Below are 27,925 nucleotides of genomic sequence, written 5' to 3'. Positions count from 1 at the left end.
ATGAACATCCTGACTATTGAGCTGGAGGTAAGCATGACCTGAAGGTACACGATTACAACAAAAATGCTTGGTAAGCTGAATTTACCAAGACAGTTTCATATTCAGTAGGAAAGTTTATTTCACTTGAGAAAAAGCTTTAAAAAAAAATACTTTGCAGTTTAGCTATCTGGAAAATTAACTATTTGGAACTCCTCTTGAACAAACAAGCTGGATAAATGAAGGACTGTTCTATCTTCAAAATTATCAGGTGAAGCTAAGACTCAAAGTAGTGTGCTAAATGTATTATCAACAAAAATACGAATAGATCAATCCACCACCAGAAAAGGCAAGTGCTAGTAACCCTAACCCAACCACAAGAAAAGACCAGATGGACTTAAAAAAACTTTATTCCAAAAAGAATTCCCGAAAAAGCAGCACGTTAACTGACACATTTAACAGATTGCATTTAAATTCATATAGTCACAAAACTCAAAATATCAAACAAAAACAGCTTTGTGTGCTTAACCACTTTTAATAATGGAACTTTAAAAAAGGAAACATGTAGAGATTGCCTCACAATTTTGGAGACATTTGGGCAAGCAAATATTTAATATTAAGCCAAAAAACAGTATTAAAAACAAAGATCCTCAAATTTAAGTAGAATGCCCGTTCAAGTCTTCGATATGCATCTATGTGCACATAAGAAAACGAAAGAAATAATTATTTCAAAAGAAATCAAGTCTTTCTTCAAATGTGATCTCACCAACTCTGATCGCATACCCCTCACACTACAGGACTTCACATACACTGACACAGTGCTGGTCAGTGACTGGCTTCCTGTGAAGCCCTCTAGATCTCATTTCATACATCTTATTATTCCCTTACATGTCTGCACAGCATTCTGAGTATTACCAATGTATCAGGCTAGGGAATTTCAAGTCTCCGACGATGAGTGTATATATACGCGCAATTCTATTTTACTACAGTTCACAATATACAGCAGGTGATCATATAACCAACAATAAGGTAAAATGAATATTGACTATTGAGACAAAAACATCAACACTGTCTCTGACACAAATGAGACACACAAACCTGCGACCATACAGGGTGTGTTTACTCGGGTGCAGTCTTGAGGGCTCACACCACTCTATGCTAATATAGAATCCGTAACATCAGACGAAGTATAGGAGGCAAGTTTAGAAGTGCCCTGCGCTTGTGAGGTGCCTGTGTCACGTATGTTAACAGAAAGGGACACGTTTAAAGCTTTTCAAATAAAGTTATTTGATGTCTGCCTTTTCAAAATTACTACCATACTCGTTCACACTGAAGGCAAAAACAACAGAATCTCTCATTTATAATGCATGTTGACTTAAAGTTCAGACAATGCTGTTGGCTACAAGTTCTGTTGAATTTTTGTCAAATTTAAGGAGTTCAAGGGACAACACAAAACTATCCCAGGTAATGAATTTGCAGTTTGGTCTTAAAAAGCTATAAAGAGTGACAAAGAAATCCAAAATTATTGAGTTAAAACCATTAAAAATATTTATTGTTTTTAAATGCCACATATTTAACACAGCAGAAACCAAAGCATACTCTTTTGAATTTTCACTTCAATTGTATGTCACAAAAGTGCTTTAGAACTTAGATGATTTCCATCCCCTACATGGAGTGTCTAGACAAAAGGAAGCTCCATGGAAACAAAGGACCATGGAGTCCATTCCCAGGGCCAAGGCACAACCCCAGGCTCACACATCTGCCACATGCCGAGCACCTACACATGCCCAGGAGTGTTCAGGGTCACACGCACACACATGCATGAGGGGGTCAGGCATCACTGTGCCTGTGTCATTCATTTCTGAAACAGCTGCTTCAAATCCTGACTCTACTTGATACTCAAAGGATGCTACTCACATTTATTCGGTGACAAATTTTCTGAGATCCTTACATCCACACCTTTTCTGATGTAAACTGCCATTTCCAGCACAACATTGTCCAACAGAGCTGCTGTAAAGCTTGACTACTGCCTGACCAATGCTCAGTGATGTTTCTAACCCCTTAAGGTTTGGTAGAATATTCATTCTATTTGACCAGTCATACTGCATGTAGAGGTAAACATCTTTTTTGGACTATCTGCCCAGAAACTGAGTAAACTACCAATTGAGACCCTGATTTTATTTTGGTCAGTATGTGCACGTATTCATATGCAATTACTCAAAATGATGAAAAACTGGCACTAAGAAACCTAACTACTCTGTCACATCGAATGCTTGGAAAGCAATCTTAATGACATTATATTTGCAGATGTAGATTTTTAAAAAATAAACCACTTTTCTAACATGTTTCATGTTTTATTATTTAATTGGTATATGAGTCATTTGCCTTATTTATCTGGAAAACTATTTTAAAATCTGATTCCTTTGACAAGTTTTTGTTGGGTAAGGGATAAGTAAGATATCCAGCTATTACCAACTTCTAGAATTTAAAATTAACCCTTCAAATAGCTTTACTTAGATCTTATCCTTTCAAACTGATTTAATGATAGAGTAGTAAAACTGGGTTCCCAAAATGTAAAAATCCTAATAGAAGTATCTCTTTCCAAGAGAACGAAAAAAGACAGCTAACACTGTGTGATGAAAGCCATCCTGATTTTTTTCCTCTCCCCCCAAACATTCAGAAACTAGGGGGAAGTAATCTGGGATTCTGTTAGACTTCCAAAATAAAATTTTATGGAAGTGTTTCTGTCTTTTTAAAGGAGTTTCAAGAGAATAGGCTACTTTAATAAGACAAACTACTACTTAAAGAAAAAAAAAAATGCCAAAGCTGTTTACTAAGTTGGCAACAATAATTCAAATAAACTGAGCTACAGAGTTTGATCTGTATGCAATTAACATGAAACTTCTTAACAGGATGAAATGCCCATAACAAAATATAAGTCTCCCCATCTTTTGGCAATAAGTGAAATTAACATAAGGATACTTTGGGCTGGTTTAAGGTCACATTCAGAACTAAACAGAAAACTTTCAAACCTAGAAAGCAAAATGGAAGCTTTCATTGGCTGCTTGAGTCTACCCTGTCTAATCAAAAAGTTTGGATACTGACTATCCCAACCGATGCTTTTTTCAAAACAAAGACAACCAATTTATCATGAAAAGCCTTCACCTATTAGGCGTGCTCCTTATGTTTGGCTCTTCGTCCTACCACGTATATGCTTAAGTTTAGCAATGACTACCCTTTGCAACTCCTAAGAGCAGAAAAGGAAGAAATGGAGTATTAAAAGTAAAGCCTGAGAATTCAAGGAGCCCTAAGATCCTTTTCTCTGGCTGGTCATGGCCACTTATGTTTTAATACAGGTTTAAAGACTGGGGAAAAGACTATTTTGGCTATAATAGTTTCCTTGTCAAAAGCCATCCATGAGATAGCTTTTAACCAGGCAATTAGCTCAAGCTGTAAGGTAATGATTAACCCCTCCCCCCAAAAAAAAATACCCCTTAAACTTTCCTATTGAAACCTTTTATTCTGAATTGGTTGGTACTTAAGAAAAACAGCTTTGCCCATAATTCATCGTGCCCTGGACTTAAGACAGCAACTTGTACTTGGCCAATTAGGAACTGTGTTCTCCTTAGGTATATAGTCAGCTGATAAATGGCACTTAACTGATAATTTCTTTCATGTAATCTTTAACAAGAACTCATAAGTCGCATTGATTATGCCCCAAGAGATGAGGGACCGATGGTAATTTAGATGGGCACCTCTGAAAAGATTTGTCAGTTTCCTGTCCCGTTCTAACCATATTTTTTGGAAAACTTTGAAAGAAGACTGAAATTCCCCACCAATCTGAGACTGCATGCGAGTTTTTACAACATTAACTGGAAAAAATAAGATTCCCAACATGGCACCCAACAGACCTCCACAGATAAAGTCATTGACCAAATGAGCACTGTGAGTCGTTGCGGTAGGCAGATGTTCCTTAATGGGGCCGCGAAGGCCAAAAAAAAGGACATTGCTGAATCCGTTACGGAAGAGAACAGGTATCAAGCCTCGGTAATACTCTCTAATTCCATGGCATTTCAGTGCCTTGAAAGCCTGATAAGTGTTTGTAAATTTGTCATGATGCTTGTGGTCTTGAAGCAACGTTTGAACTCTTTCCAAAGGAGTGAAAATTGCTTCTGTTGTTCCTGCAAGTAATGCTGCCATGCTACGGGTCGCAAACTCTGGGGTACTGATATGCTTATGAAGGAGGGAAGATAAATCCTCATAAAGACCAAACATAAGTGCCAGCGTAGTTGTCTTCTGCAATAATGGGGGAAGGATTCCACGATACAAGTTTCGAAATCCATCCCTCCTCAACTGAAGCACTGCATCCCTGGTTTTGATTCCATACAGTTGCTGCCGGAAGAGGACCTTCTGAATGGGAAATGTGATTGCTACATTGTTGAAAGCTGCACAGCAGCCACACAAGTAATGCTTCATTTCACCAACATTTGCAATATGAGGTGATATATCTTGTTTTGAAGATGTTATGATTGGCGACCTCTTTTCATGAGCTTCTGAATCCATCATGTGGCTTAAGATCCTTTCTTCCTCATGAATGACTTTTTTTTAACCTACGAGTGATAAAATGACAGTGGATAAATCTTTAAATACAGTGTTAAACACATGGATTTCCCCCCTTATCCTTCCTCCAATTTCTGGATACTATTACATTTTCCCTTTTAGACTAAATCAGTAGTTTTTTAAGTATTTTCAGAGGGCCCTGGAGGTTCCTGTGATGCCTTCCATGGTCAAGGAGGTCCTCCCTTTGCCAATAACATACTATGTGAAGCTGGATTTTCTGTATAAACTTCCACCAAAATGACTTATCACAGCAGACTGAATGTAGAAGCAGGTAGAAGATCCTACTTATCTTATAAGTCAGACTTTTAAAAAGACCTGCAAACTGTAAAACACAATAAACTTTTTTTGAAAAAGTTATTTTTCGTGAAAATGTGTTATGTTAACATGTAATGCGGATTATCATTAAAGTGGATTAATATTTTTAAATTTTGTTTTGATTTTTAAGACCACGAATATTAACCCATATAAAGGCTCTTTGGCATCCACAACAACTTTTAGTGTAAAGGAGTCCTGAGGCCAAAAAAATTAAGAACCACTGAACTAGTTCATACACCCTGCCTACAATACAAATGGTATATACCAGCAGCCCCAAACTTTTTTGGCACTGGGGACCGGTGGCCCCTACGAGAATCCAATGCCTGATGATCTGAGGTGGAGCTGAGGCGGTGATGCTAGCGCTGGGGGAGCAGCTGCAAATAAAGCTGAAGCTTCGCTCACTTGCCCACCACTCACCTCCTGTTGTATAGTCCGTGGCCTGGGGATTGTGGACCCCTGATATATACCATTATCCCTCTGAAACCAACTCAAAGTCCTCCTATGAGAAATAAAATAGCAAGATATGTCTTCACTCTGTTAGTGCTTATTTACTATCTACTCTGAACTAGGACTTCTGCTAATTGCTAGAGATTCAAAGACAAGTAAACCACAATCTAATAGGAGATTCTGTCAAGGTAAACAATATTACATTGTGGTACAGAATCCAAAAGAATTGCAAGCAGAGTCTCTAAGAGACCACTGCACACCCACATTCACAGCAGCACTATTCACAACACTCAAGAGGTGGAAGCAACCCACCATGGTATATATATATACAATGAATGGAAGGAACCTTGAGGACAGAATGCTAAGTGAAATAAGCCAGTCATAAAAAGACAAATACTATGTATGATTCCACTTACATGAGATACCTAAAGTAGTCAGTTCAGAGACAGAAAGTAAATGGTGGTTGCCAGGGACTGGAAGAAAGTGGAACAGGGAGTTACTGTTTGAGTAGAATTTCAGTTCTGCAAGAAGAAAAAGTTATGGAGATCTGTTTTATTACATTGTAAAAAACACTTAACATTACTGAATTGTACACTTCGAATTGGTCAAGATAACTTCATGATATGTTTTACCACAAAGACTATACTAAGGGTTTCAATGGTTAATTAAAAAACAAACAAACAAAAACAAAAAATGAACAAACAAAATCAATAGGTCAGATAATCCATCTAGGTCTCTGACCTATGACAAAAATAACAAACCAAGTTCCTTATGTCTTTTTCTTTCCCATACCACACACATGCTGTTGTAAACTGCTAAGCATTCAGGACAAAAGATGTTAAAGAGAAATTTAATTGCTGTGAAGGTAAAGTTAAGTGTAGAGCTAAGGCATGGAATCAGAAAGCATCAGTTCTTGAGGAGCTATTGTATTGCGGGAGCCATAGATATGTAACAAATTATGAAATACGTACATATATAACCATAATTTTCCTTGCAGAAATATAGCCTAGGGAAATAATTATTAACACAAGATGTACACAAAGATTCAACTACAGGACAGCCACAATGCTACATCACATAAATAAAGATCTATCTGATGAGTACCATATAGACATTAAAAATGAGAGTATTTAAGGTTAGTAACTTTGGTTGACCATGGTAACTCACACCGGGGGTAAGGGGGTATTCTGTATTGCGTACGTCCTGCTGGGTAGCAGATGAGGGTGGAGAAGCATGCTAGGACCTGTGTTAGGAGACTCTCGGGAAGATCCCAAGACCCTCTCTGACACTACTACGTACTACTTTTTTTTCTTTTTTCATATGAAGCATATAGAAACAGACTATATTCTTTAAGTCATACCAAGATCTGTGTGCCCTTTCCCAGAAGATAAACTAAGAAAATGTAACAAGTGCACACTTTGGCCCAAAGTCTTTGTTCAGAGTTCCTGCTCACTTGCTATCATGTTCCCACTAAGAAAAGTAAACTTGCCCTCAGCTGGGCAGAATGAAGACTGGATACCATTGCAGGCCCAAAATCTGCCCTAAGGAAGGTTATAAAAGGGGCTAGGGAATTTTTCTCCCCACTAAATCACCTGGTTACACCTACAGAACTCAGCAGCAGAAGTCCAAACTTTCATGTTCACCCACACCCAGGGGAACTATTACCAGCACTAAAAGCACTTTGTTCATTGAAGACACCTCGACTTGGTAGAGGACTAGAAGCAGTGGGACTTATATCTAAATTCTGCTTAGCACTATCATGGATGGGGAATAAAGAGACAGTAAAAACTATCCCTTGGTGTTTTGAAAATTTGTTCCGCTGCCAATTGAAATAATCAAAGTAAGGCTTGGTTCAGAAAGAAATTATTTCTAATTTTGGCAGGCATTAAAGCAGTTAGTTAATAATGGAGTCACCTGTATGCTTGACCAAGAGAGGCCAGATTCCTTAGAGTTGGCAGCTTGTAAATGCACTAAAACAACAAAACAATAAATGAATCGTTTAAGCAAAAATTCATTAAAACATGTATATTACTTTTTACAGCACAGATAATATAGTCAATATTATAATTATGTATGGTGTCAGGCACTAGATTTATCACAGGGATCATTTCGTAAGTTATACAAATGTCTAACCACTCTGCCGTACACTTGAAACTAATATTAAATGTCAACTGTAATTGAAAAATAAAAATTTAAAATGTATATTACATTTTAGAAAAAAATTTACACATTAAAGTGACACAATAAAAATACACATTTAAAAAAGATGTGAATTTTTTTTTTTTTTTAAAATAAAGTTGCAAATCAATTAAATATATAGATATCCTCCAGGCTCACTGCCTTGATTCATTATCTCTTGCTGACTAGTACAAAAGCCTCTTTACTAGTCAGAATGACTCTAGCTGCATTCACTCCACCACTGCCCTATCCCACCAACCTATCCCTTGAAAAAATACACCAGAAGAACACACTGCCAAGTGAAAAAGAGCAAGGTGTGTTAACAATGCATTTTGGAATCTGCTAAAAACAGCACAGAAGCACTCCAGTGTTTTGAATGGTGGCATAGTATTCTATTAAATGAATATTATATATTCATTTTTTTCTTTTAAAAAATGCTGCAATGGGAGGCCTTGTACCTATACCTTGTTTGGGTGAACTCTTACAAGTTTACCATTAGGTAAATCTTTACAATGGCAGTGTTGGCTCAAAAAGTAATAAATACATTTTAATTTGATAGCTACTCCAAACTACCCCCATAAGAGTTACAACTTACATTTCCATTAAGTGTATGCCAGTACCAGTTTCCTTGCCATTTCCAGCACCAGGTATTAAACTATAATTTCTGCCAATCTGATGGGTGAAAAAATTCTTATGTCATTTAAAATTTTTGAATAAAATTTAATATTTTTTATTTCTACTGCCCATTTGAATTTCTTTTACTATAAATTATCATGTTACTCATTTTTCTGTAGGTACTTCATTTTTTCTTTTTTATAAAGTTTCTTTGCATATGAAGAAAATGAATCCTATATTAATCAAATTGTGACAAATATTTTCCCCATTTTGTAGCATTTTTGTGAGACGGAAATTCTTACTTTGGATATTAAATCTATCAATCTTGGCTTCTAGCTTTTGTGTCCTCCTTAGAAGGCCTTCAATATTCTAAAATTATAAACAAGTAATTCATGCTTCCCTTGACAACTTCAATGGTTCCATTTATTATCCATTTTGTAATATCTCTGGAACTCGAATATAAGTAGTGAGGCAAAGAGATTGCCTACAAAACTGTTGAATTGTCTTTTCATCACTGGTTAGCATAACCTAAATACCCACAGACATTTTGCATTATTTCTACACACAAACAGCCTAATATTTCGTCCTTACTGTGGCATCAGAATAGGTTTCATTATCTAGTAAAGACTCCCCCTCTACTCTTGTTATCAGAATTACTAAGTTTTCCAGACTCTCACACTTTTCCAGGTAAACTTTAGTGTATCTGTATATATTTCTCCCAAAAATCTTGTTGGTGTTTTAGAGTGGAAGTGACGTTATAGGTAAATTTAAAGAACTGTCTGTTTTCCAAAACCGAACATTAGAAGTCTTCCTATTTACTTGTACCTTTTTACAAACCTTAATAGCATTAAAAAAATATTTTCATATAGATGAATATTTTTTGTCTAGGTATTTTACCTTTCAGTCATTATTATGAATGAGCTGCTTCCTTCCAGTTAATTTTGTAACTGCTTTTTTATCTGCATATAAAAAAACTTGTATTAATTCTTGTATTAAAATTAGATCAGCCAAGTTACCGAATCCTCTATTTCTCATTTTTTTGGTGGATTTGCTTCAGTTTCTACTATAAAGAATATTACAAATAATTTTGCCTTCTTTATAATATGTACCTTTCTCTTACCTTACTGGGTCAGCAAATATTTCCTGAACAAAATTTAATTATGGTAATAGTGAACATCCTGATGTTTTTCTTGTCATCTGTGGGAACTTTGTCAGGGATTAGTTAAGTATGATGCTAACTTGTGGTTTGAGAAACAGGAAGTTCCTGTGATCTGAATGTTCAAAATCCAAGTCTTAGCAGTTTCAAGTTTACAAAGGGAAACAAGTGATAACACAAAAATGTTCACTGATCTACTGGCCCATATAAAATTTGATCCCACTCAAGTAACTTCCCTGCTTACTGTCTGTCCCTGTTCATCTTTAGGACTGTGCTGCAAACATCTTTCCAGTACTATAACATAATTCCATCTGACAAATTATATTAAAACCCCCAAAACTTCACTCTACATTCATTCTAAGAATTAGTATATCTGCAATTATACTTTAAGCCCATGCCCGTTATTTACTAAGAAATTATGTTTCCCACTAAAAATGAATTCCACCTTTCTAGTACTAATGATCAACTGATTTACACAGTATTTTATTATGCAAGTTTATATGTAGCATATATTACTTCCATTTATGCAGACTTTTTATATGTGGTTTCCATTCATGCAGTCTCATTTTACTCCATTCTTTTTCATTTCCAATATCGATTACTCTTTCTAAAAAACAATTGCTTAACTCAGCAACATACAAAGAACTAATACTAGTACTTCCAAATATTTCGGGCAATGAAGACAGTGACTTTGTACCAATTAAAGTCACTTGATTGCTTTAGATTACAGCACAGACACCGACCGCAAATAAAATTTTGGGTTTTCCAAATTTTCATTAGCATATTTTTGTGAAAATATGTGATATAAATATTTTTATGATTTACATCAATCTATTTTGTTAGTATTTTTTCCTACTGGTGGACTCTTTACGTGTGGAACAGATAATCCGCGTAAATAGAGGTACAAGTGTATATATCATTCTTGTTTTATGAAAGTTAAACCACCTCCAACCCTTCCTACAAACACTAAATCAGGAATCTATCTTGAACTTTATCGAATGCTTTTAGGAAGCAACAAGATGATCTTATGGATGGTGGAGGCAGAGCCAGTGTAACATTTAAAAGTCATGGTTAATTCACTGGGTTCAAATCCTGGCTCCACCATGTATCTACTCTGTGATTTTCAAGTTACTCAATGTCTATGGCTTAGTTTTCTTGTGAGATACTCTTTTAATGTATTGCTAAATACCATTTGCTAATATTTTAAAATTTCACATCACTATTGATAACGTAGTTTTCAATTTAGTACTATCATCATGTCAGGTTCAGGTGTCAATGTTCCACTGGCTTTGTAATAAGAATCTTGTCATTTTTTCTTAATATTGTAATAAGGCTGCATAGTGACAGATGATTACTAGACTTAGTAAGGTGATCACATTGTAAGGTATATAAACGTTGAATATTATACACCTGAAATTAATCTAATATTAATATTATTATATACTCAAATAAGAAAACAAATTCACCTGTAACACCATCTAGGCCTGGTGTTTTGGGGGATGGTAGCTTTTTGATAACTTTCTCAACTTCTTCCATTGTTAATGGTCTGTTAGGTTCTCACTTCTGGAGTCAATTTTTATAACTGGATTTCCTTTAAAAAAAATTTGTTTTATATAGTCTTATAAAGAACTTGCTATTTAAAAAAATACTTCTCATCTTGTGCACTTGTATTCCTTTTTCTTGAGCAGGGTAACCAGTTTATCTAATTTACATCTTCTCATCCTAGCAAAGAACCAGTTCTTAAATTTACCAAATTTTACTATTTTCCAGATTTTAAATGTTTCTTTTTATTATCCTATTTCTCCTAGTTTGTCTAGGTTTATTTTATTCTAATTTCTTGAGTTAGATGCTTTATTTATTGTTTCATAATTTGAGTGTTTAAGGCTATGTATTTTCCTTTCAGCAAAACTTTTACTACTACTTTTTAAAGATACTCTGTGGAGAATTTTGGTTTAAGTGATGGTTGCTATACCATCTATTTCTTTGCCACAGTGGCTTTGATTTGAGATTATGTATATGCATCCTTTTCCAGAGTCCAAGCCTGTTTTGGCTTTGTGAATCATATCCTATCCTTCGTTTATGCTCAAAAGAAGAGCATCTTTCTCATTGCAGGTAAGAAAGATCCTACAGGGATGGAATCTGATTATTTGTCAACAGTTCTTTAGTCTTAAAGGATTCAGTGACAAATACCCCCTTCTCAAGTTGATCTTTATCAATGGGAGAACAAAGCAGCAACAAGAAGCCAAGTTCACCAAATCCATTGTTAAGTTTTTTGCAAACAGTGGCTCACTGGTCACATGCATATGAGCAAAAAGTACCCAGGCTCCATGACATTCTCACCACAGAAAGAAAAATAAAATATCCAATTCTAAAAGCAGCGTTCTTATGGATCATGCTAAATTACAGGCTCAGGGGAAAGAAACAGAACTTAAAATGGATAAAGTAAATAATGTTAAAATTGTTCCTATTTTGTCTGAAATTCCATTCAGATAAATAGGATTTTCCAGTAAAGACATGAGAAGTTGTAACTTTGCTTGGTCTATTGACTGCATTGTTTTGATTCGCTTTTGTGGAAAAGCATTTTTGCTAAAAGCTGTACAGACTTCCTCCTTCATATCCAGCAGAACTTATGTATTTTACATAGCACTGGGCCATGCAACTGAAGACTCAGTTTTTAAAACTTAACTGTTGTTGACTTTATTGTGCTAATTCTTGTTTCATCAGCTGTTTCCCTTAATTCAGGATACTTACTGTGTATGACAGCTTTCCTTCACACACCATTTTTATGGATGTGCATATATCTGACTTAGGAAAATTGAAAAAAAAAATCAAAAACCCAGTTTTTAAATGTTTAAAAAAAAGTTCTATAGATGCTTGAGTAGACGTTTGCCAGATTATAGTTTGATAATTATTAATCACCGAGATTCTATATCCTTACTTTTTATTCTTTCAGCTGACAGGAATTTAAAACTCTTATTAGTACTATACTATTTCTATGTATTTGCTTTTTCTTCAGTTTCCGAATTAATCAATGTTATAACAAAAAATTCAGATTACTGTATATATTACACAATAACATTTTGACAATTTATGAATATGAAAAAATTTCATCTGTACATACTGAACACATAACAATATATTTTAAATTCTAAAGTTGCTACCCACAAGCTGTTTAACAATATATGTTCCTTGATAATACAGACCCAATTATTTGTGCACTTGAACAACATTTTGTCCATGTTCACTTTTAATTCTTACTGGAATGGCAGTAGCATTATCTTCCAAAATTTTGCAAATTAAAGTTATTTCATCTAATTTATAATGACTCTTAGTAATAATAGAGACTGTTATTAAACAAACGAAATGGTGGCTAACAAAGGTTAGTCAGTCATTTATCAACCATGGTACGGAACTATTTCAAGAAATTTTAAAAACATTACTGTACACTTAAGAATCTCAGATTTTAAAAAACGGGCCTGGACATAAGAAAAAGGAATGTAATGAAACCCTCCCAGACTCCGGATTTAAAGCTTTCCCTCTAGTTTCATCTTCAGCATGGTGTGAAGAGGTTCTTAACAGAAAGGAAGATAGTATGCACAGTATTCTGGTAAAATGGAGTTTAGAATTTTGCATGTTTATACTGTGAACATGGCTAAATTTCTTTGCTGAATTGATCCTTATTTGAATTCTTTAATATGGATAATTGTTCTTTGCAATGTATTACAAAATTTATTTACCACAATTTTACACTACCTAAAACACTCAATATCAGGAAGCAAAGTTAATGAAGTTGACTGTCAAGCAACTGCAAGTGTCAAACTTCTGTGGCATAAGAAAACACTGTAAAGTCTAAGTACTCACTGTAATTTAGTGCCCACATGAACAAACAAGACCCAGAAGTGATCCCAGCACAAACGTCTCTGCACAAAACTGATGAGAAAGCGACCGTAATTCTCAAAGTATGTGAACTCCCACAAGTCAGCAGGTCTGACTCAACATTCAGAACATCAGCCTCGGTTCTAATCCTTTCGACTCTATCTTGCTACTATAAACACAAAGCAACATCTATAATTTACTTATTTATTGACTGATTAAAATCTGTCATTTAAAACTCCATTTCTCAGGGTTTAATCTACCAAAGGAGAGACTAGCCAGGTAAGTACACTCCTCTTAGAGGTAACGGCTTGTGATTTTTCCCTGCGATGCACTAACGGTTAACTCCCAAGACGTCTAGTCTGTGCTCTGGAACCATTAAAGGACCTGACCAGTCCTAGCACCTTTTAATTTTATGGAATTCTTTCAAAGCAAAGGCAAAGGAGGCTGAAACTGGCAAGGTCACTATACGTTTACTTTAAGGGCTTCGCAGCTTACAAGTAAGCAGAAGGTGGGAATGAAGACCAGCTGTGTACAGCTGTTAAGGAGCAAAATAAAAAATGATGCCAAGAGGGTTAACTATAGCTGAGGTACCGACATGCTCCATCTAGCTAAGCTTAACCAAATAATCGGTACAGAAATTTACAATTAATAACACAGCCTCCCCCGCCCCCAACACTCTCCCCAAATGCCTTGTACAACTGAGTTTCACATAAAGCGAAACAACATGGTGTCGCAAAATTAAGCATTGCCTGCCTGTGCGGTTGAACTTACGGCTCTCCAGGCGTCCATTTCATCAATCTGTGATAAGAAGGGCAGGGGAGGCGACGTGTTGAACAGGATCGCCCATTCCATCTCCGACGTTCAACAATCAGGGGTCCTGGGAATCCCAGGCCCCAAGGGGGCAGGGGCCCTTCCGCCGTCCCAGCGCCGCCAGCGCCGCTCTCCCCTCGGGCAGGCAAAACCCGGCCCCTCCCCTGAGGTTCGAAAGCGCTCGGAGGCACCTCCCAGCCCCAGCGCGCCCGAATAATCGCACAGCTTCCTTCGCGGGAAAAGCTCGCTCCGGTAGCCAGGCACCGCCCCCGGCCCAGCGAAGCCTCGCGGTAGGCAGGGGGCCGCGAGCCTCAGAAGCGGAGAACCGACCCCGCACACGCGGGCGCTGCCTACCTTGGCCCTGGCGGCTGCAGGCCCCACCCGGACGGCGGATGCGTGAGTGGTGGGGCACGCCAGGGGGGCGCAGTGAGAGCGTGCGGTGAGGGGTGGGCCCCCAGTGACCACGCCAGGGGGCTGGAGCAGGTGGCCTCCTCAGACCCTTCTTCGTGCTTCCACACCCTCCACAGAGGCCCAGGAAAACCCCATGATTCCCTCTAGCCAGCCTCCTGCACTCACCCATCGCCGCGGGCGCCCGGCTCCACACCCGGTAGCCGTCGGCCGGCAGGTCGGCTAGCGAGCGAGCCCGCGCAGGCGCAGACCTTGACTGACCCCAGTGCGCGGGGCGTTACGTGACGCCTCTACGTCGTCCGAACCCGATCACGTGAGGGAGACGCTGGCGCAACGCCTCTTAAAACCGCGGGGAGTCAGGTGACGCCGACCAACTCCTCTTGGTGTCAGTTTGCTATCACAGGGCAAGTAGAGGGTCACCCATCACACTTGTCGTAAAGCATTGGGGCGCTGCTAGCTGGAACACCGTACCCTTGGCACGGTACGGTGGCCTTGCGGTGCCAGACACAGCCAACGCTTTCTCTAATGTGCAGCCTGCGGGAGTACTAGGGGGAATTTATAGTTGAGTAACAGGCAGGGGCGCTGAAAATTTCGGAAGTGCTCCATTGTCCCCCTTTCCAGCCTCAGCCACCAGTACTGCAGTTTACAGAGGGACACCTGTATGTGCTTTAGGACATATATATCACTTTTAAATCTGTTTCAACCTCAGAACTCAGGTCTCGGACGCCACTGCACCAGCATTTTGGAGACCTTGGGCAGGTTATAGTCCTCACACGTTCTGGGAGTGACCTTGGCAAGTCACTGGGTCACTGAGCCCCAAATCCCTGTCTTAAAGGTAACAGCTGCCTTGCATGCATCTCAGCACTTGTAAGGACTAATGAGAATAATAGTCTGACCCAAATTTGTAAACTGGAAGGTATATAACAGGTGTGAGGGTTGAAGGAAAGGTCAGCCTGGAGAAGAGAGGCTCTTCAGGAAGCTCATCAAATACGTGAAGTGTATGCACTTTACTGGATTTAGGCCAATAGGCAACTCTACTGGAACAAAGCATTAGTCAGGGGATACACTATAGGGGGGTGTCTTTCCCTGAGAGCATCTCGTAGATACTGATTTCAAAATTTTGTTTGAGCTGACCTGTTTAACGGCTTCTTGGGATATGGGAGACCATTCGAATTTCAGCAAACACTCTACTGAAGTACCTACTGTGTGCCATTGCCCATGTCTAAGTGGAATGGATATAAAAACAAAAGATTGGAATTTCAGAAGCATGAGGGGCCTTTCCCTTGAGAGAATGAGGAACAGTTTCATAGGGTAGAAGGTGTTTGAACTGGGTCTTCCAGGGTGAATGAATGGAATGTGGGATTACGGAGAAAGTCATAGTGCCGGAGATAGATTGTAAAGGTCAGGTGGTAGGGTCTGATAGTGCAAACCTAGATTGTAAAGGTCAGGTGGTAGGGTCTGATAGTGCAGCAAACCTTGACTGCCAGATGCAGGCAATTGGCGTGTAATTCATGCACAGAGATAGGTTCTGGACTCCAAAGGATAATGACAAGGCTACGTACTGGTTTGGAATGATTAATGGGCAACAGTTGTAGAAGGGCATTTATTTCAAAATTATGTTTTCCCTGTCTTGTGTGAATGCCTATTCATGTGTACTATTTGAAAAATAAATCAGGCAGGCATCCAGTGTGTTCCTAAGCATAAATAATTCATTTCAAATTAGAATAAGGAGGTTATTCTCCTGTGGTAACACCTGAAAAGGAGGAAAAGGTTGAAATTAAACACACAATTGAGGCACAACAGACTCAGAAGAGTGAGGAAATTTCAGGTCAGCAGGAACACTCCTGTCTGGAGCTAACTAAGCCAGTCTTTCTTTTATGCTACAGGCCACAATGCAGGCCTCTGTCCCTGCAGCTTTAATTCCTTGTCAGAAACCCCCAAGCCCTTACTTGGCTCTTCTTGGGCGTACAGAATGTTGGAAATCAAAACCCTCTATTTTCTGATTCAGGATTCATCATAAAATTAGACTTTCATTTCTCTATCCCCATCTACTCATTCTTTCATTCATTCTTTCAGTTTCTTAAACTGTTCTCCATACCTCTAGGTTCTGCATCAGCTGTTACATTATATCCTTTAACCCAGCTTTATCATCTCACTACTCTGCCCGAAAACCAATGATTCCTTGTTTCTCCAGTAAATTCAAACTCCTAAACTTGGCATGAAGGCTCTGTGTCCTCGCCCCTCTACCTGTCAGTCCGTCTCATCCCCAACTATATTATGTGCTTTAGCCATTTGCAATCTTTCAAATGTTTTGCAAATCCTTGTTATCTTAGCCTTTTCCCCCATTCCACCATGGACTCTTCGCCAATCGAACTGTTACTAATCCAGGCAAAACTGGTTATTCTTGCTTTTGCCTTTCTATAACACAAAGTTTGGGGGCAGTTCTAACATTTCACCTTACGTTATAGTCATTCATGAAAGTGTCGCCCTTCCCACTGCCAGTTCACCAGGGCAGAGCTTGCTAACTTGTTTCTGGCCCTCCAGCTCAGTGCTTGGCAAAAAGGGTGCTTGTCCAAATAAAATACTGGTGGAGAGGGTCTGGGTTCTTGGGAAAAGGGACAAGGGAATGTTGCCTATGGCTTATGGCTAAGCATCCTCTACTCCCCCCACCCAAATGCTTTCTGGAGGGTTGTGTATTGTCCTCAGGCTTCATGGGTCCTTATGTCCACCAAAACAGCTTTACAGAAGCTGTCAGTGGAGTCTCGCTACTTACTGTGAGTGGCTCTGCCCAGATAAGGTCACCTGTGGTCATTTCCTAGCAAAGGGTCAATAACCTACTTTTCTCTTCAACTCACATTTCCCAGGCCCCTGCAATCCTCTGGGCCTATCTCTGCCACTCTTTCACATCCTCAGTCTCCAGCCATGAGGCCAGCACTGCTGATTTCCTTCCCTGAACTTACTGCATTCTTTTGCACGCCCACAAACAGTACATTTTGTCCTCTGTGCCTGGAAAGCCCTGCCTGCTTCATGACAACGTCTGTTCACCCTTCATTGCTCAGCATACAGAGGCTTCTTGCTGCTTTCCCTGACCCTGACCTTACTACCTAAGCTACAGAACTTCCCCACTGTGCTTTCAGAACCCCCCCCCCCAAACTCTAGTGTCTGTGAACTCCAGGATGTGCTTTCTTTCTCCTTTGCTGATTTTCAAACCCACATTTATTTAGCAACTCACATGATCTGCATATATAACACATTTAACTGGGTCGAAATTTTATTCAAGCCTGTGAGATGGTCTACTATATTTCATTTATTAATTTATTTTCATGCCGGTGGGGACTCACTAAATTAGTGAGTCTCAATTCTGTCTTACATCATAGTTATGTGGGAACCTTTAAAGACCAAAAAACAAAACAAAACAAAACAAAACAAAACACTGAGAGATTCTGACTTAATTAGTATGCAGTGGGACCTGGACCTTACTTTGTATGTTTTAAAAGCTCCCCAGCTGTGCTGAGTTTGCCTACAGCACTAAATCCTTGCTTCTCCAATCTGCCTAAAGATAAGAGTTACCTGAACTTATCTAAACAACCTATGATCCTTGACCTGCAGCATTGATGTTCCTTGGGAACTTACTAGAAACAATTCCTCCTGGCCCACCCCAGACCTGGCGAACTAGGATTTGTATTTAACGAGATTGCCAAGTGATTTGTATGCACTTTACAGATTGAAAAACAAGATTCTAGGTCCTGGAAGGTTGGTTAAAAAAAAAAAGATCTCCAGTTCCAAATCAGACTTGCTACGAAATCAGGATTTCCAGGGGAGAGGCCAACTGGCCTGTCTGTATTTAACACAAGCCCCAGGCAATTCTTCTTAGGCGATTTTGGGAGCTGACAGCTCTAAATTGATATCCTGACCCATAATAGTGAACTTAAATTTGAAACACAGTTGAGAAAGAGCTCAGGAATGTGTGAGTGAGTAAGCCTGCTGCCCAGAGGGAAAACGGGTCTAGTCCTAAGGAGAAACCATCTGCCCTTGAGATAGGCACATACCAAATGCCCCGAGTATCCATAGGAGAGCAAAAAAATGCACTAGCTGCAATCTGGGAAGGCACGCTGGAAGAAGTGACCCACAAAGCATGACTAGGATTTAAACAAGGTGAGCTCCAGTAAAAGCTTGGGATGGGAAGGAGTGTGTAAGGAAGTAGATATTAGGCTTATTCTCCCTGACCTTGTTCCTGTCCCCTAACTTGGCCTTTGTCCCAGGCACACCTAGGACAGAGCATATGCCTCTGGTAGTTCTCAGAGCTCTGAATAGTTGCTGACCTCTGGATGGGATCATAGGACACCTTACTTGGTATCTAAGTGACACATAACTTGTGAAACTAGCAAGGGCCAAGTCAGCAACATCAAACATTGCACAGTACTCTGGGGTTTCCAAGCAATTATGTGGTTGTTATTCCCTCTGATTTTCACATAATTGTGTACTCAGAGCAGTCCCGTGACCTGCTCAAGTTTAGTACCTAGTGAGGGGTTAGGCTGAGACCTCACCACCTCCACCATTTTTTGAGAACAGAAGCACAGTTGAGAAGTTGGTGCCTTGAACTTCAGAAAAGGATCAGGTGGATGAGGAGCAGGCAGACTAGGCCTTTACCTAGGACTCTAATCAAATGACACCCCTGAGGAACTTGTTACAAATACAGTTTCCAGGTGCCCACCCAAGACCTACTGAATCAAAATCTCCAAGAGGAAGGGCTTAGGAATTCGTATTTTACAAGAGGCACATGTGAACCTTATGATGCCGCAGGGTGGGAAAGACTGAAATAGACACAGCCTGTTGCAAGGTAGGCATACCTGGGTTTGAACCTTAGACCCACCTACTGCTTCCTGATTGTGTGCCTGGGGCAACCCCTCCCCCCATTTGAGCTTCAATATTTCCATCTTTAGAATGAGAGTCCTTCCTCGTACCCATCTACTGAGTCCCTGCGGGAGGCTCCCTCAGATGACAGATGCTGCATGACTGAGGCTTATTCTCCTGGTTGGTACGGAGGGGACAATGAAGCTCAGGGACTGAGTCACCTGAAGCTCTAAATGTCAGCCTTCTCTCTTGCTCCTGAGGAAGAAGGGGCCATGAAGTTTTATCTATATCCTGCTCGCTGTGGGCTGCACCTTCCTCTGGCGTGTGAGATACAGATCATAAGCTCTGGGTCCCCACCGCTAAGTCTTAACTTCTGCTTTTCCTAGCAGTCACTTCGCCTTCTGAGCCCTGGTTTCTCATCCGCGCAACAGGACTCTCATCAAAGGAGACCGATGCATGAACAAGGTGAAGTGCACACAGTAAGCCCACTGTAAATGGGAACTTTTATTATTGTTGCATCATTTAACAAATCCTTATTGAGCACCTACTCTGTGCCAGGAGCTCTGCTGGATCACTGCTTGTGTGAAATCTACATTCTAGTGGGAGGAGATAGGCAATAAATAATTAATGCAGTACATGTTTAATATTTAAAAAAAGACACTGCGTAGATATTTAAACACTAAGGACAATAAATAGGGTTAATATTGAAATAAACAACAAATGTAACTAAATAGTAAACAAAACAGACACTCATTTAAATAACCATAGTATGTCAGCATTAATTTAAATAACAAGGATGGGATGTCAGAAGATGCTAAGTAGGGGAAAGGAGAGAATGGCTCTGGACTTTGGTCCAGAGAGGAAACAAAGTTTAAGCTCTGATCCTTACTTTGCAGATGTTCAGTAGGGCTAAGGCATTTTTAACTTCTAAAGTAGACTCCACTTTCACCTCCCACAGGAAGCCTTCCTAGAACCCCAGACCTTCTTTCCTTTGAAATTCTGTGGCTGTAATGGCCCTGTCCTTCCTGTGAAAAACCGACTTTGTTCTCATCCTAGTTGACATCATCTGAAGGTTGATGAAGCTAAGGCATGCTAAGGGCATTCATCCAACTCTGCAGGTAGTCTTTGCAATAACCCCCTGAGGTCACTTCTGTCATTTTACAGTGGAGGAAACAAATATTTTGCACCTTTCCCAGGTCACACAGTTGGAAAGGATGGAGCTGGAAGGTGAACCTGGGCCTCCTTGTGCTCCCTGGGGTAATGATGGAGGTTCCTCTTCTCATCTGCCTCCTTGCACTCCTGGAGGGCAGGGCTCCTTCTGCCCCTCACTGGGTCCTCTTTCCCTGGCCCCAGTCCAAGATCTCACCCTCACAGGGGCAGAGGGTAAGGGCTTGCTCAGGGTTATGAGAGCTAAAAAAAATTAATACTATTCCTTCCACCTTCTAAGTGCTGGCTGGGCAAATAAATTAACAGACAGATTAACAGGAGAAAATCAAAAATTTAATATGTGCACATGGGGAATTCACATAAGCATGAAAATTTCAAAAACAGGCAACATCGGCTTTATAAGACATTTTGGACAAAGGGGAAAAGGAAAGGGCAGACAGAAATGAAAAAGGGTGATTTATAGGTACTTGGGGAAGGGTGGAATGTATGTGGTGGGTGAATTGTTGCCGAGCAACTCAGAAACGATGGGACGCGGGCTATCTGGCTAACAGGAACCTGCCTGATGTCCTCTTATTTACCATACTTAATGCAAATGAGGCCAAGGCAGCATTCTAAGGTTTCCCTCCTGAAGCAGGTTGCTCTGAATCTCTTGGGCAGGAAAGGGTGGAGGTAGGGGCAAAAGTTCTTTCTGAGGCTTGTTTCTTAATAAACAAGTTAAAAACCAATATCCCAAAAAGCAGCTTCAAGGTAGCAAAATTTTAGTTCTCTTCAGGGTCATGCCAGGAGCTGGTAGCGAGGCCAATGAACTGTTTCAGTCAGCTGGGGGGCCACCCCTGTTTAGCACTGAGAGCCCTGAATCCTGGCAAGTCCCTTAGTCCTAAACAAACCAGGACCATTGGTTACCCCACTAGCAGAGCCCTGCAGCCTCCTGTCCTGGACCCACAACCCCCATGCCTGAACTCAGACTGCCTTTGATGAAAGAAAGCTTCTTAGCTCATGCCTCATGTTTTAGGAAAAGTTGAAGTTGCTGAACGTCCTGAAATGTAACCAAAGTGCTTTTCTTTGGGGGCACTCTTAGACATGGCAGTGGAAGATAAATTTGCCTCTCTGGGAGACGAGCGCCTCAAAGAGGGATGGACCAAGCCTCTAACCCAGCAATGCCACTTCTATGAATTTCTTCTTGAGAAACAACTAGAAATACAGATAGTGATTTCTGAACAAAGATGTGCTCTGCAGAGCCAATTATACAAAAACTTAAATAAGTTAACTAAAGTAGAATATCATGTGCTAAGAAAAAAAAATCATATCATAGAACATTTAATAACAAAGGAAAAGCAGATGGCACTACGTTAAGTGAAAAATGGAGGATATACAATTGTATAAACACAGAAATGAGCTCAATTTTGTTTAAAATAATGTATACAAACTAAGTGTCCTTCCATGGATAAATGGATCAAGAAAAAATTTATATACAATGAAATATTATTCAGCCATAAAAATAAGGAAATTTTGCCATTCGTTGACAACACAGATGGAACTCGAGGGCATTAGGCTCAGTAAAATGTCAGGCAGAGAAAGGCAAATACTGCAAGCTATCACTTACCTGTAGAATTTTAAAAAGCCAAAATCAGAAGCAGAGAGTAGATTGGTGGTTGCCATGAGCCGGGGCGGGGGGCGGGAGGTGCAGGAATGAGGAAATGTTCGTCAAAAGGTACAAACTTCCAGTTATAAGATGCCTAAGTTCTGGGGATCTAATATTCAGCATGGTGACTATAGTTAACAATTGTGGGTGACAAAAAAAAAAATCTACATTTTCTCCCACCTTCTAAGTTTTAGCTAGGCTAATAATCAAATTAACAAACACAGATTAACAGGAGAAAATCAAATATATGCACATGGGGAATTCACAAACATGAAAATTCCAAAGACAGGGAGGCAACATTGGGTACAGAAGAGATTTTTGCACAAAGGGGAAAGGAGGAGGGGTATTTGGTTTCAGAAGTGAGAAGGAGTGATTTACAGGGAGTTGAGGAAGAGTGGAACATACATAGCAGGAAAATTCTTGCTAGACAACTCCGAAACAGCGGGACACAGGGACATCTAGGTAAGAGGCTCGGAGTCTTCCAGACTAACTGTAGGGTGAGAATTCTTAAAGTAATTAAGTCCAGGCCCCCTTCCTAAAGCAGGTATTTCTGTCCGAATCTCTTGGGCAGGAAAGGGAGGTGGGGGAGGCTCAAAGCTTCTTTCTGAGTCTTGTTTCTTAATAAACATCTTAAAATCCACAAAATCAGCTTCAAGGTAGCAAAATTTTGATTCCCTTCACAATACCATATTATATACTCGAAAGTTGCTTAGAGAATAGATCTTTTAAATTAAAATTGTAATTATGGGAGATGAATATGTTAACCAACTTTGTTGTGATCATTTTACTCTATATTACATGTATCAAAATCACATCGTACACCTTAAACTTACGCAATACTATATGTCAATTATATTTCAATAAAGCCGAAAAAATCATGTACATGTAGAAAAAAGACTGATAAGATACTTCAGAATGTTAACAGTGCTTTTCTTTAAGTTGAGGGTAATTTTAATTTTCTTCTTAACATTTTCCTGAAATACAGGTTTAGTTCAGTAGGTAAATATTAATTTTATCATTAGAAAATCAGTAATTAAAAAATATATGGCATAAAAAATTGTTCTGCACTGAGCTACTCTACTTTGGCCTGGTCTTCTTTCTCAGTTGGCGTAAATTAGGGGGCATCAGGGTAGAAAGCAGTTGAGAGAGCACTGGACTGGGAGCCAGAGGGAGCCTCCCAGCTCGCTCTTATACCAGCTCCACTTCCTGAGGTGCCCCTACTCTGCATGTGATACCTGACTGGAAAGTCATTTCTTCTGTCCCTTTCTCTGATATCTGTGCCTCTGCTCAGCACCCATCATCCATCACTCTGCGTAGCCTGCCCTGTTACCTGTTTACATGCCTGCTGCTTCTCTCTCCTGGCCTCAGGTGACTTGGCGCTGCCTTCTCCCCCTGAGATTGCATGCAATGTTCAAGAGAACCACATGAGGGCGCCAGAACCACATGGTGATGTCCTGCTGCCTGGTCGGACCGCAGGTTCCTTCAGAATTGTCCCCCCCAAACAGAAATGACATCCGTCGCTGCTGCCTTGGGATGCTCCTACTCAGGAGGGATCTAATGAGAAAGAATTAGCTCCAAAACTCTGTCAGAGAACAGCCACTCCTATGCTGGTCTTTCTAGAGCTGTGCTGACCAAGGTCACCCTCTGAGCTAGCCACCCTTAAACACCCAGGCATGTGGAGAGGAGAGGAACTTGCCGTGTGGCCTCACACCAGCCCCTGTCCCTCTCTGAGCCTCAGTTTCTGGTGTTGCAGGGTTTCTGTGCAGAGATGCAGTGGGGCAGGCATCTACCCTCCCTCCACTTCCTGTCGACTCCAGTTGTGGAAGATGTTTCCTGTGCTCGGCTTCCTGCTCCATGTCACTAGTTTGTCCCAGGCCCCACTTCACGCTCAGTGTTTATGACATTGAACTGAAACAGAAGTAAAGAACTCTCCAGAACATAAAACAGGAGTTTAGAGGTGACCACCACAGACACTTTCTTCCCCTTCAGGAAAGTTTTGGTCACAGAGCACTGGCACTGCCCTCAGTCCCTGGTCCTGGTTGGGCCCAGGAGCATGCCAGGAATTTGACCTCCCTTGAACACAGGCATCGCAAGGCAAGCCGGACACACGCACACGCGTGTGTGTGTGTGTTGTACTGGGGACATGTCTGAGGAGCTTAGGAGTTGGAGGTGTGGGTTCTGGGTCATTGGAATGTGAAAAAGGAGGGAGAAGAGACCAAAGCCTGAATCTTAGGGACAGTGAGGAAGAAAGGGCCCTACCTGCCTGTGACATTGGGTCACATCCTTGGGAAGGAGGGATAGGAGAGGTAGTTCCTCCATAGGAGGCTTGCTGGCTTGGGGACCCAGTGCATCTTCCTGTGCTCAGCTGTGTGAGGGGGGGTCATGGGCTGCAGGCCCCCCAGGCCTCCCAGTCATGCCATGGCCACTTACTTCTCCCTAAGGATTCGCCCTCCCGAGAATGGGCCAGCATCTCCCAAAGCCTTCAGGAAGACCAAGAATTGCCTCCTGGCTTGAGGCCCAACATTTCCTGACAGCTGCAAACAGATTAAATCCCCCCTCATTCTGGGCTCCCAGAGCAACCTGCCGCACCCCCCATGTCACCAGTAGTTGCCCATTTGTTTTTCACTCACACTGGAAACTTCCCGAGAGTAGGTGCTGGGTCCCGTTCTCCTCTGTATCCACCAGACCAGTGGATATGCAACAAATATTTGCTTTACAGGTTAATTCGTTTTCATTTAATGAGCTCATTAGGGTACTGTCTTTCTCTTAATTAGGAAGCAGGAAGGTTCCTTTTTTCCTGTAATAATCCACCTTTGGGGGATGATGGCAGAACCTCAGCATCTGCAAGCAGAAGGCAATCAAACTAGATTCCTGGTTGCAGTTTACAGAAATAAAGCCCGCATGTTCAACAAGGTGCATTTAAACAAAACACTTGTATATTAAAAGCTTTACATTAAATATACATCAATATTCAATTTACCACACAGAATTAGAACTTTATAGGACACTTTTCAGCCATAGGCAGCTGACACAAAGCTCCTGGCAGTGACATAACAGCTCTGAGAGGGGACAGAGGCTGAGGGCTGCCACTGTGCCAGAGAGTGCCTGAGTGGGGTCTCTGTGGGGTTCTGGAAGATACTCCTACACTTAAGGCTCTGGGCCATGCTAGCTCCCTCTGGACAGCTTGCCCCATTCGGTCTTTGCTCGTAAGCATTTCTGGAAGGGTGAAGAGTCAGATGAGGGCAGTTTACTGAATACAGCCCGGACACTCAATGGCTAATTCTAACGCCAGCTTGCCCCACCTGCCTGATTTCTGCATGCATTGCCTCTAGGCTATGGGAGCAAACGGTAAGCCTGACCTTCTGTTTCTGCTAGGCTTTTGGTCAAGTGACATCAGCCACTTCTGAGGGAGTGCCTTGGCGAGCCAGCCAGAGCTTGGTGTTCAAAATCTTAAAATGAGATTCTCTGGGTCCTGAGACTGTAGTAGAAGCAGAGTCCACCGAGGGCTCCACCTGTTGATAGGAGGCCGTTGACTCACTCTGGCCACCAAGGGGTACCAGCCCAGAGATGCCCTGGGAGGAGTCAACAGCTCAGCTCTGACAGGCTTAGCCTTCCTGAAGAAGAGCCTTTTCGCCACTTTCCCATGAAGGCCTTCCCTGTGAACCTCTCTCCAGAAGATGTTAGCATTCGTGATTATTCTGATGGGCACCCTCACACTGACAGGCAGGTGGGCCCTCTCTCTCTCCACAAAGCCTCCTTTCTTTCTGTGGATGCCATCTTTTTTGTCGAGGGGACTCTGGGGGGGGGGGGGCGGGTGGAGGTGCTGCCAAAAAGGGCCCTGACTCCTTAGCGCTCAAGGACAGAGCCATTGAAGTAGTGGGTCATTGTGATCCATAATGAAGCCAGCAAAGAAGGGAAAGAAAAGGAAAAAAAGAAAGTCTTGTGGCTCTGAGCAATGAGGCCCGTTAGTGGCTGGAGGTTGTGTTCTGAGACAAAGTGCTGAGGGCGAGATATTGTGTGGCAGCGAGCTTTTTTTTTCCTCAAAGAAATCCAGCTCAAACAACGCCCCCCCCCACCCCTGTCCCATTAATTGGTAGCAAATGAAAAAAAAAAAAATCAAAACAAAAACCAAACCAATGCCACTAACCTGAATATGAGTGTTTTTGAAAGGGAAAAGCTGTTTCAATTGTTAGATGTCCAAGAAAACATGAATACATGCCGACAGAGGAAACGGCCACAATTAGAGGAAGAAGAGGGAGAGGTTCATAAAATTAAGGAAAAAAATTCCTTTTAGCAGCTCTCATCCTGTAAGCTGGCTCCTCTGCCGGCCTTGGTCAGGGGAGCTGGTGGCTGGGCCTCCCGGGGAAACTGGAGGAAGTGGAGACAGGAGAAGAAGGAAGGGCCCAGGAATCCCTTAGAAGAGCAAAGGCGAGGCCCGAAGACAAAGTAGCCTCACTTTTCCTCAGACCACAGGCACCACAGAGCCTTTTCTGAAGAGAAATCAGCTCTGGAAGATCATCTCCTGAGAAGAGTCATGGGTCTCCTGTACTGCTGGAGCCTGCAGCCTCAGGAAGTGCCCCATGAAAACTGGGCTTCCTGGTGGAATACGAGGCCTGGGTCCATGGGCTACCTCCGGTGTCCCCAACCTCTAACAGACCCTTGTGGATCCAGTCTTTTTTGGCACTTTTATTTGGTCAAGTGCCAAGTCCTTACTCATTTTCTCATTCACCAAAAAAACAAAAAAAAAGAATACTTGAATCACGCTAGGTAGTCTCTTGCTTCAACAGATGTTTCAGAAAATGCAAAACAGGCCAAAGGTCAAGATTAAGTCTTGAGACTAGACCCAGGGCACAGCGCATGTGGTAATCATAAGGTAGATTGGTCAGTGGGATCCACAGGTGGGAGGGGGTGAGAGCCACCTGGACTGATGGATGAGAACCTGGGAGGATGACTCAAGAGGTGGACCGAGCAGAAAGACTGTTTGCCAAGAACACAGCTTTGGCCACAAACCTCTAAAATTCATGGCAGCCACTTAAAGGAACACGGCTTTTAGTCCTGCTCTGCCTTGGCTTGACAGGCAAGTCCTTGTCCCTTGCTGGGCCTATCTCCTTATCTGAACAGTGCGCTCAAAACATCTCTGAAGCTCTGGCAGTGCTGAATGTCTAGACCTGCTGGTGATGTTCAAACTCGGCCGCTTGTGCTGGGGACAGTAGTCACCAAACTTCCATTTCAGTCAGACCAGCTAGGCAGGCAGGCTGATGTGTGCTTGGTGAAGGTGCTGAAATTTTCAACTCATATTATAGCTGGATCCCTCGCACCTCCTGCAGTAGATGGAAGTCATACCTTTCATGCAGCTCGTGGGATTCCTTAATTTCTTTCATCCACGTTTAACCATAGAGTGGTAGTGGGTGGGTGGGAAAGGAAGGAGAACTGAATAACAGCAAACTCACAGCCTTGTGAGGGTCTGCCCTGAATGCATGGGCAGGGACAAGATTGTGTGTGTGTGTGTGTGTGTGTGTTGCGGGGGGGCGGGGGGGGGATGGATCTTTGGAAGCAGTATAGATGACCAATCAGGCTCCATGTCTCCTGATAGGTCAGGATTTGCCTTCGGTAGGAGCAGGGTGAAGTTAGACCATATAGAGCCAAAGCACTGGCTATGGAGCTTACCAATCTGGGCTCAAGAGGCTCCTCTGCTGTGTGACCTTGGGCAAGTTACTTTCCCTCCCAGAGCCTCCCTTTCCCCACATGTTAAATGCCTCACAAAGTGGCACTGACCAGATAATTGGGAGAGCTCTTTGTACACTACTGGGTGCTGTGTGCCTGAGGGGTTAACACTGACTTGCCATCACTGGGCCACTATA

At 41.4% G+C, this 27,925-nt stretch overlaps 1 protein-coding gene across 18 annotated transcripts; it reads right to left on the bottom strand.

Moving 5' to 3' along the window:
- Positions 1-368: 368 nt before the first annotated feature.
- On the bottom strand, positions 369-14,681 carry SLC25A51 (solute carrier family 25 member 51). Of its 18 annotated transcripts, XM_036239367.1 has the most exons (8): positions 14,570-14,584; positions 13,955-13,981; positions 10,774-10,898; positions 9,049-9,110; positions 8,132-8,208; positions 7,273-7,328; positions 5,775-5,879; positions 369-4,586 (listed from the first exon to the last, which is right to left on the bottom strand). In XM_036239367.1, exon 8 carries the CDS (start codon positions 4,540-4,542, stop codon positions 3,649-3,651), a length of 894 nt encoding a protein of 297 aa, XP_036095260.1. In that variant the 5' UTR covers positions 4,543-4,586; positions 5,775-5,879; positions 7,273-7,328; positions 8,132-8,208; positions 9,049-9,110; positions 10,774-10,898; positions 13,955-13,981; positions 14,570-14,584; the 3' UTR covers positions 369-3,648. The 18 variants fall into 18 exon arrangements, with proteins under 18 accessions (XP_036095260.1, XP_036095259.1, XP_016001735.1 ...); XM_036239366.1 differs by lacking the exon at positions 14,570-14,584 and adding an exon at positions 14,348-14,529 and having other exon boundaries at positions 10,774-13,981; XM_016146249.2 differs by lacking the exons at positions 10,774-10,898; positions 14,570-14,584 and adding an exon at positions 14,348-14,529.
- Positions 14,682-27,925: the final 13,244 nt, after the last annotated feature.

The sequence above is a fragment of the Rousettus aegyptiacus genome, unplaced genomic scaffold (genome assembly GCF_014176215.1).
Source record: "Rousettus aegyptiacus isolate mRouAeg1 unplaced genomic scaffold, mRouAeg1.p scaffold_m13_p_3, whole genome shotgun sequence".
NCBI lineage: Eukaryota > Metazoa > Chordata > Mammalia > Chiroptera > Pteropodidae > Rousettus > Rousettus aegyptiacus.
The sequence above is the reverse complement of the archived record's forward strand: the minus strand, read 5'-3'. Positions and strand labels throughout refer to the sequence as shown.

What these genes read in the sequence shown, in the direction of transcription:
- SLC25A51 (XM_036239373.1), bottom strand. Translation starts at nt 4,542, where the DNA reads ATGATGGATTCAGAAGCTCATGAAAAGAGGTCGCCAATCATAACATCT.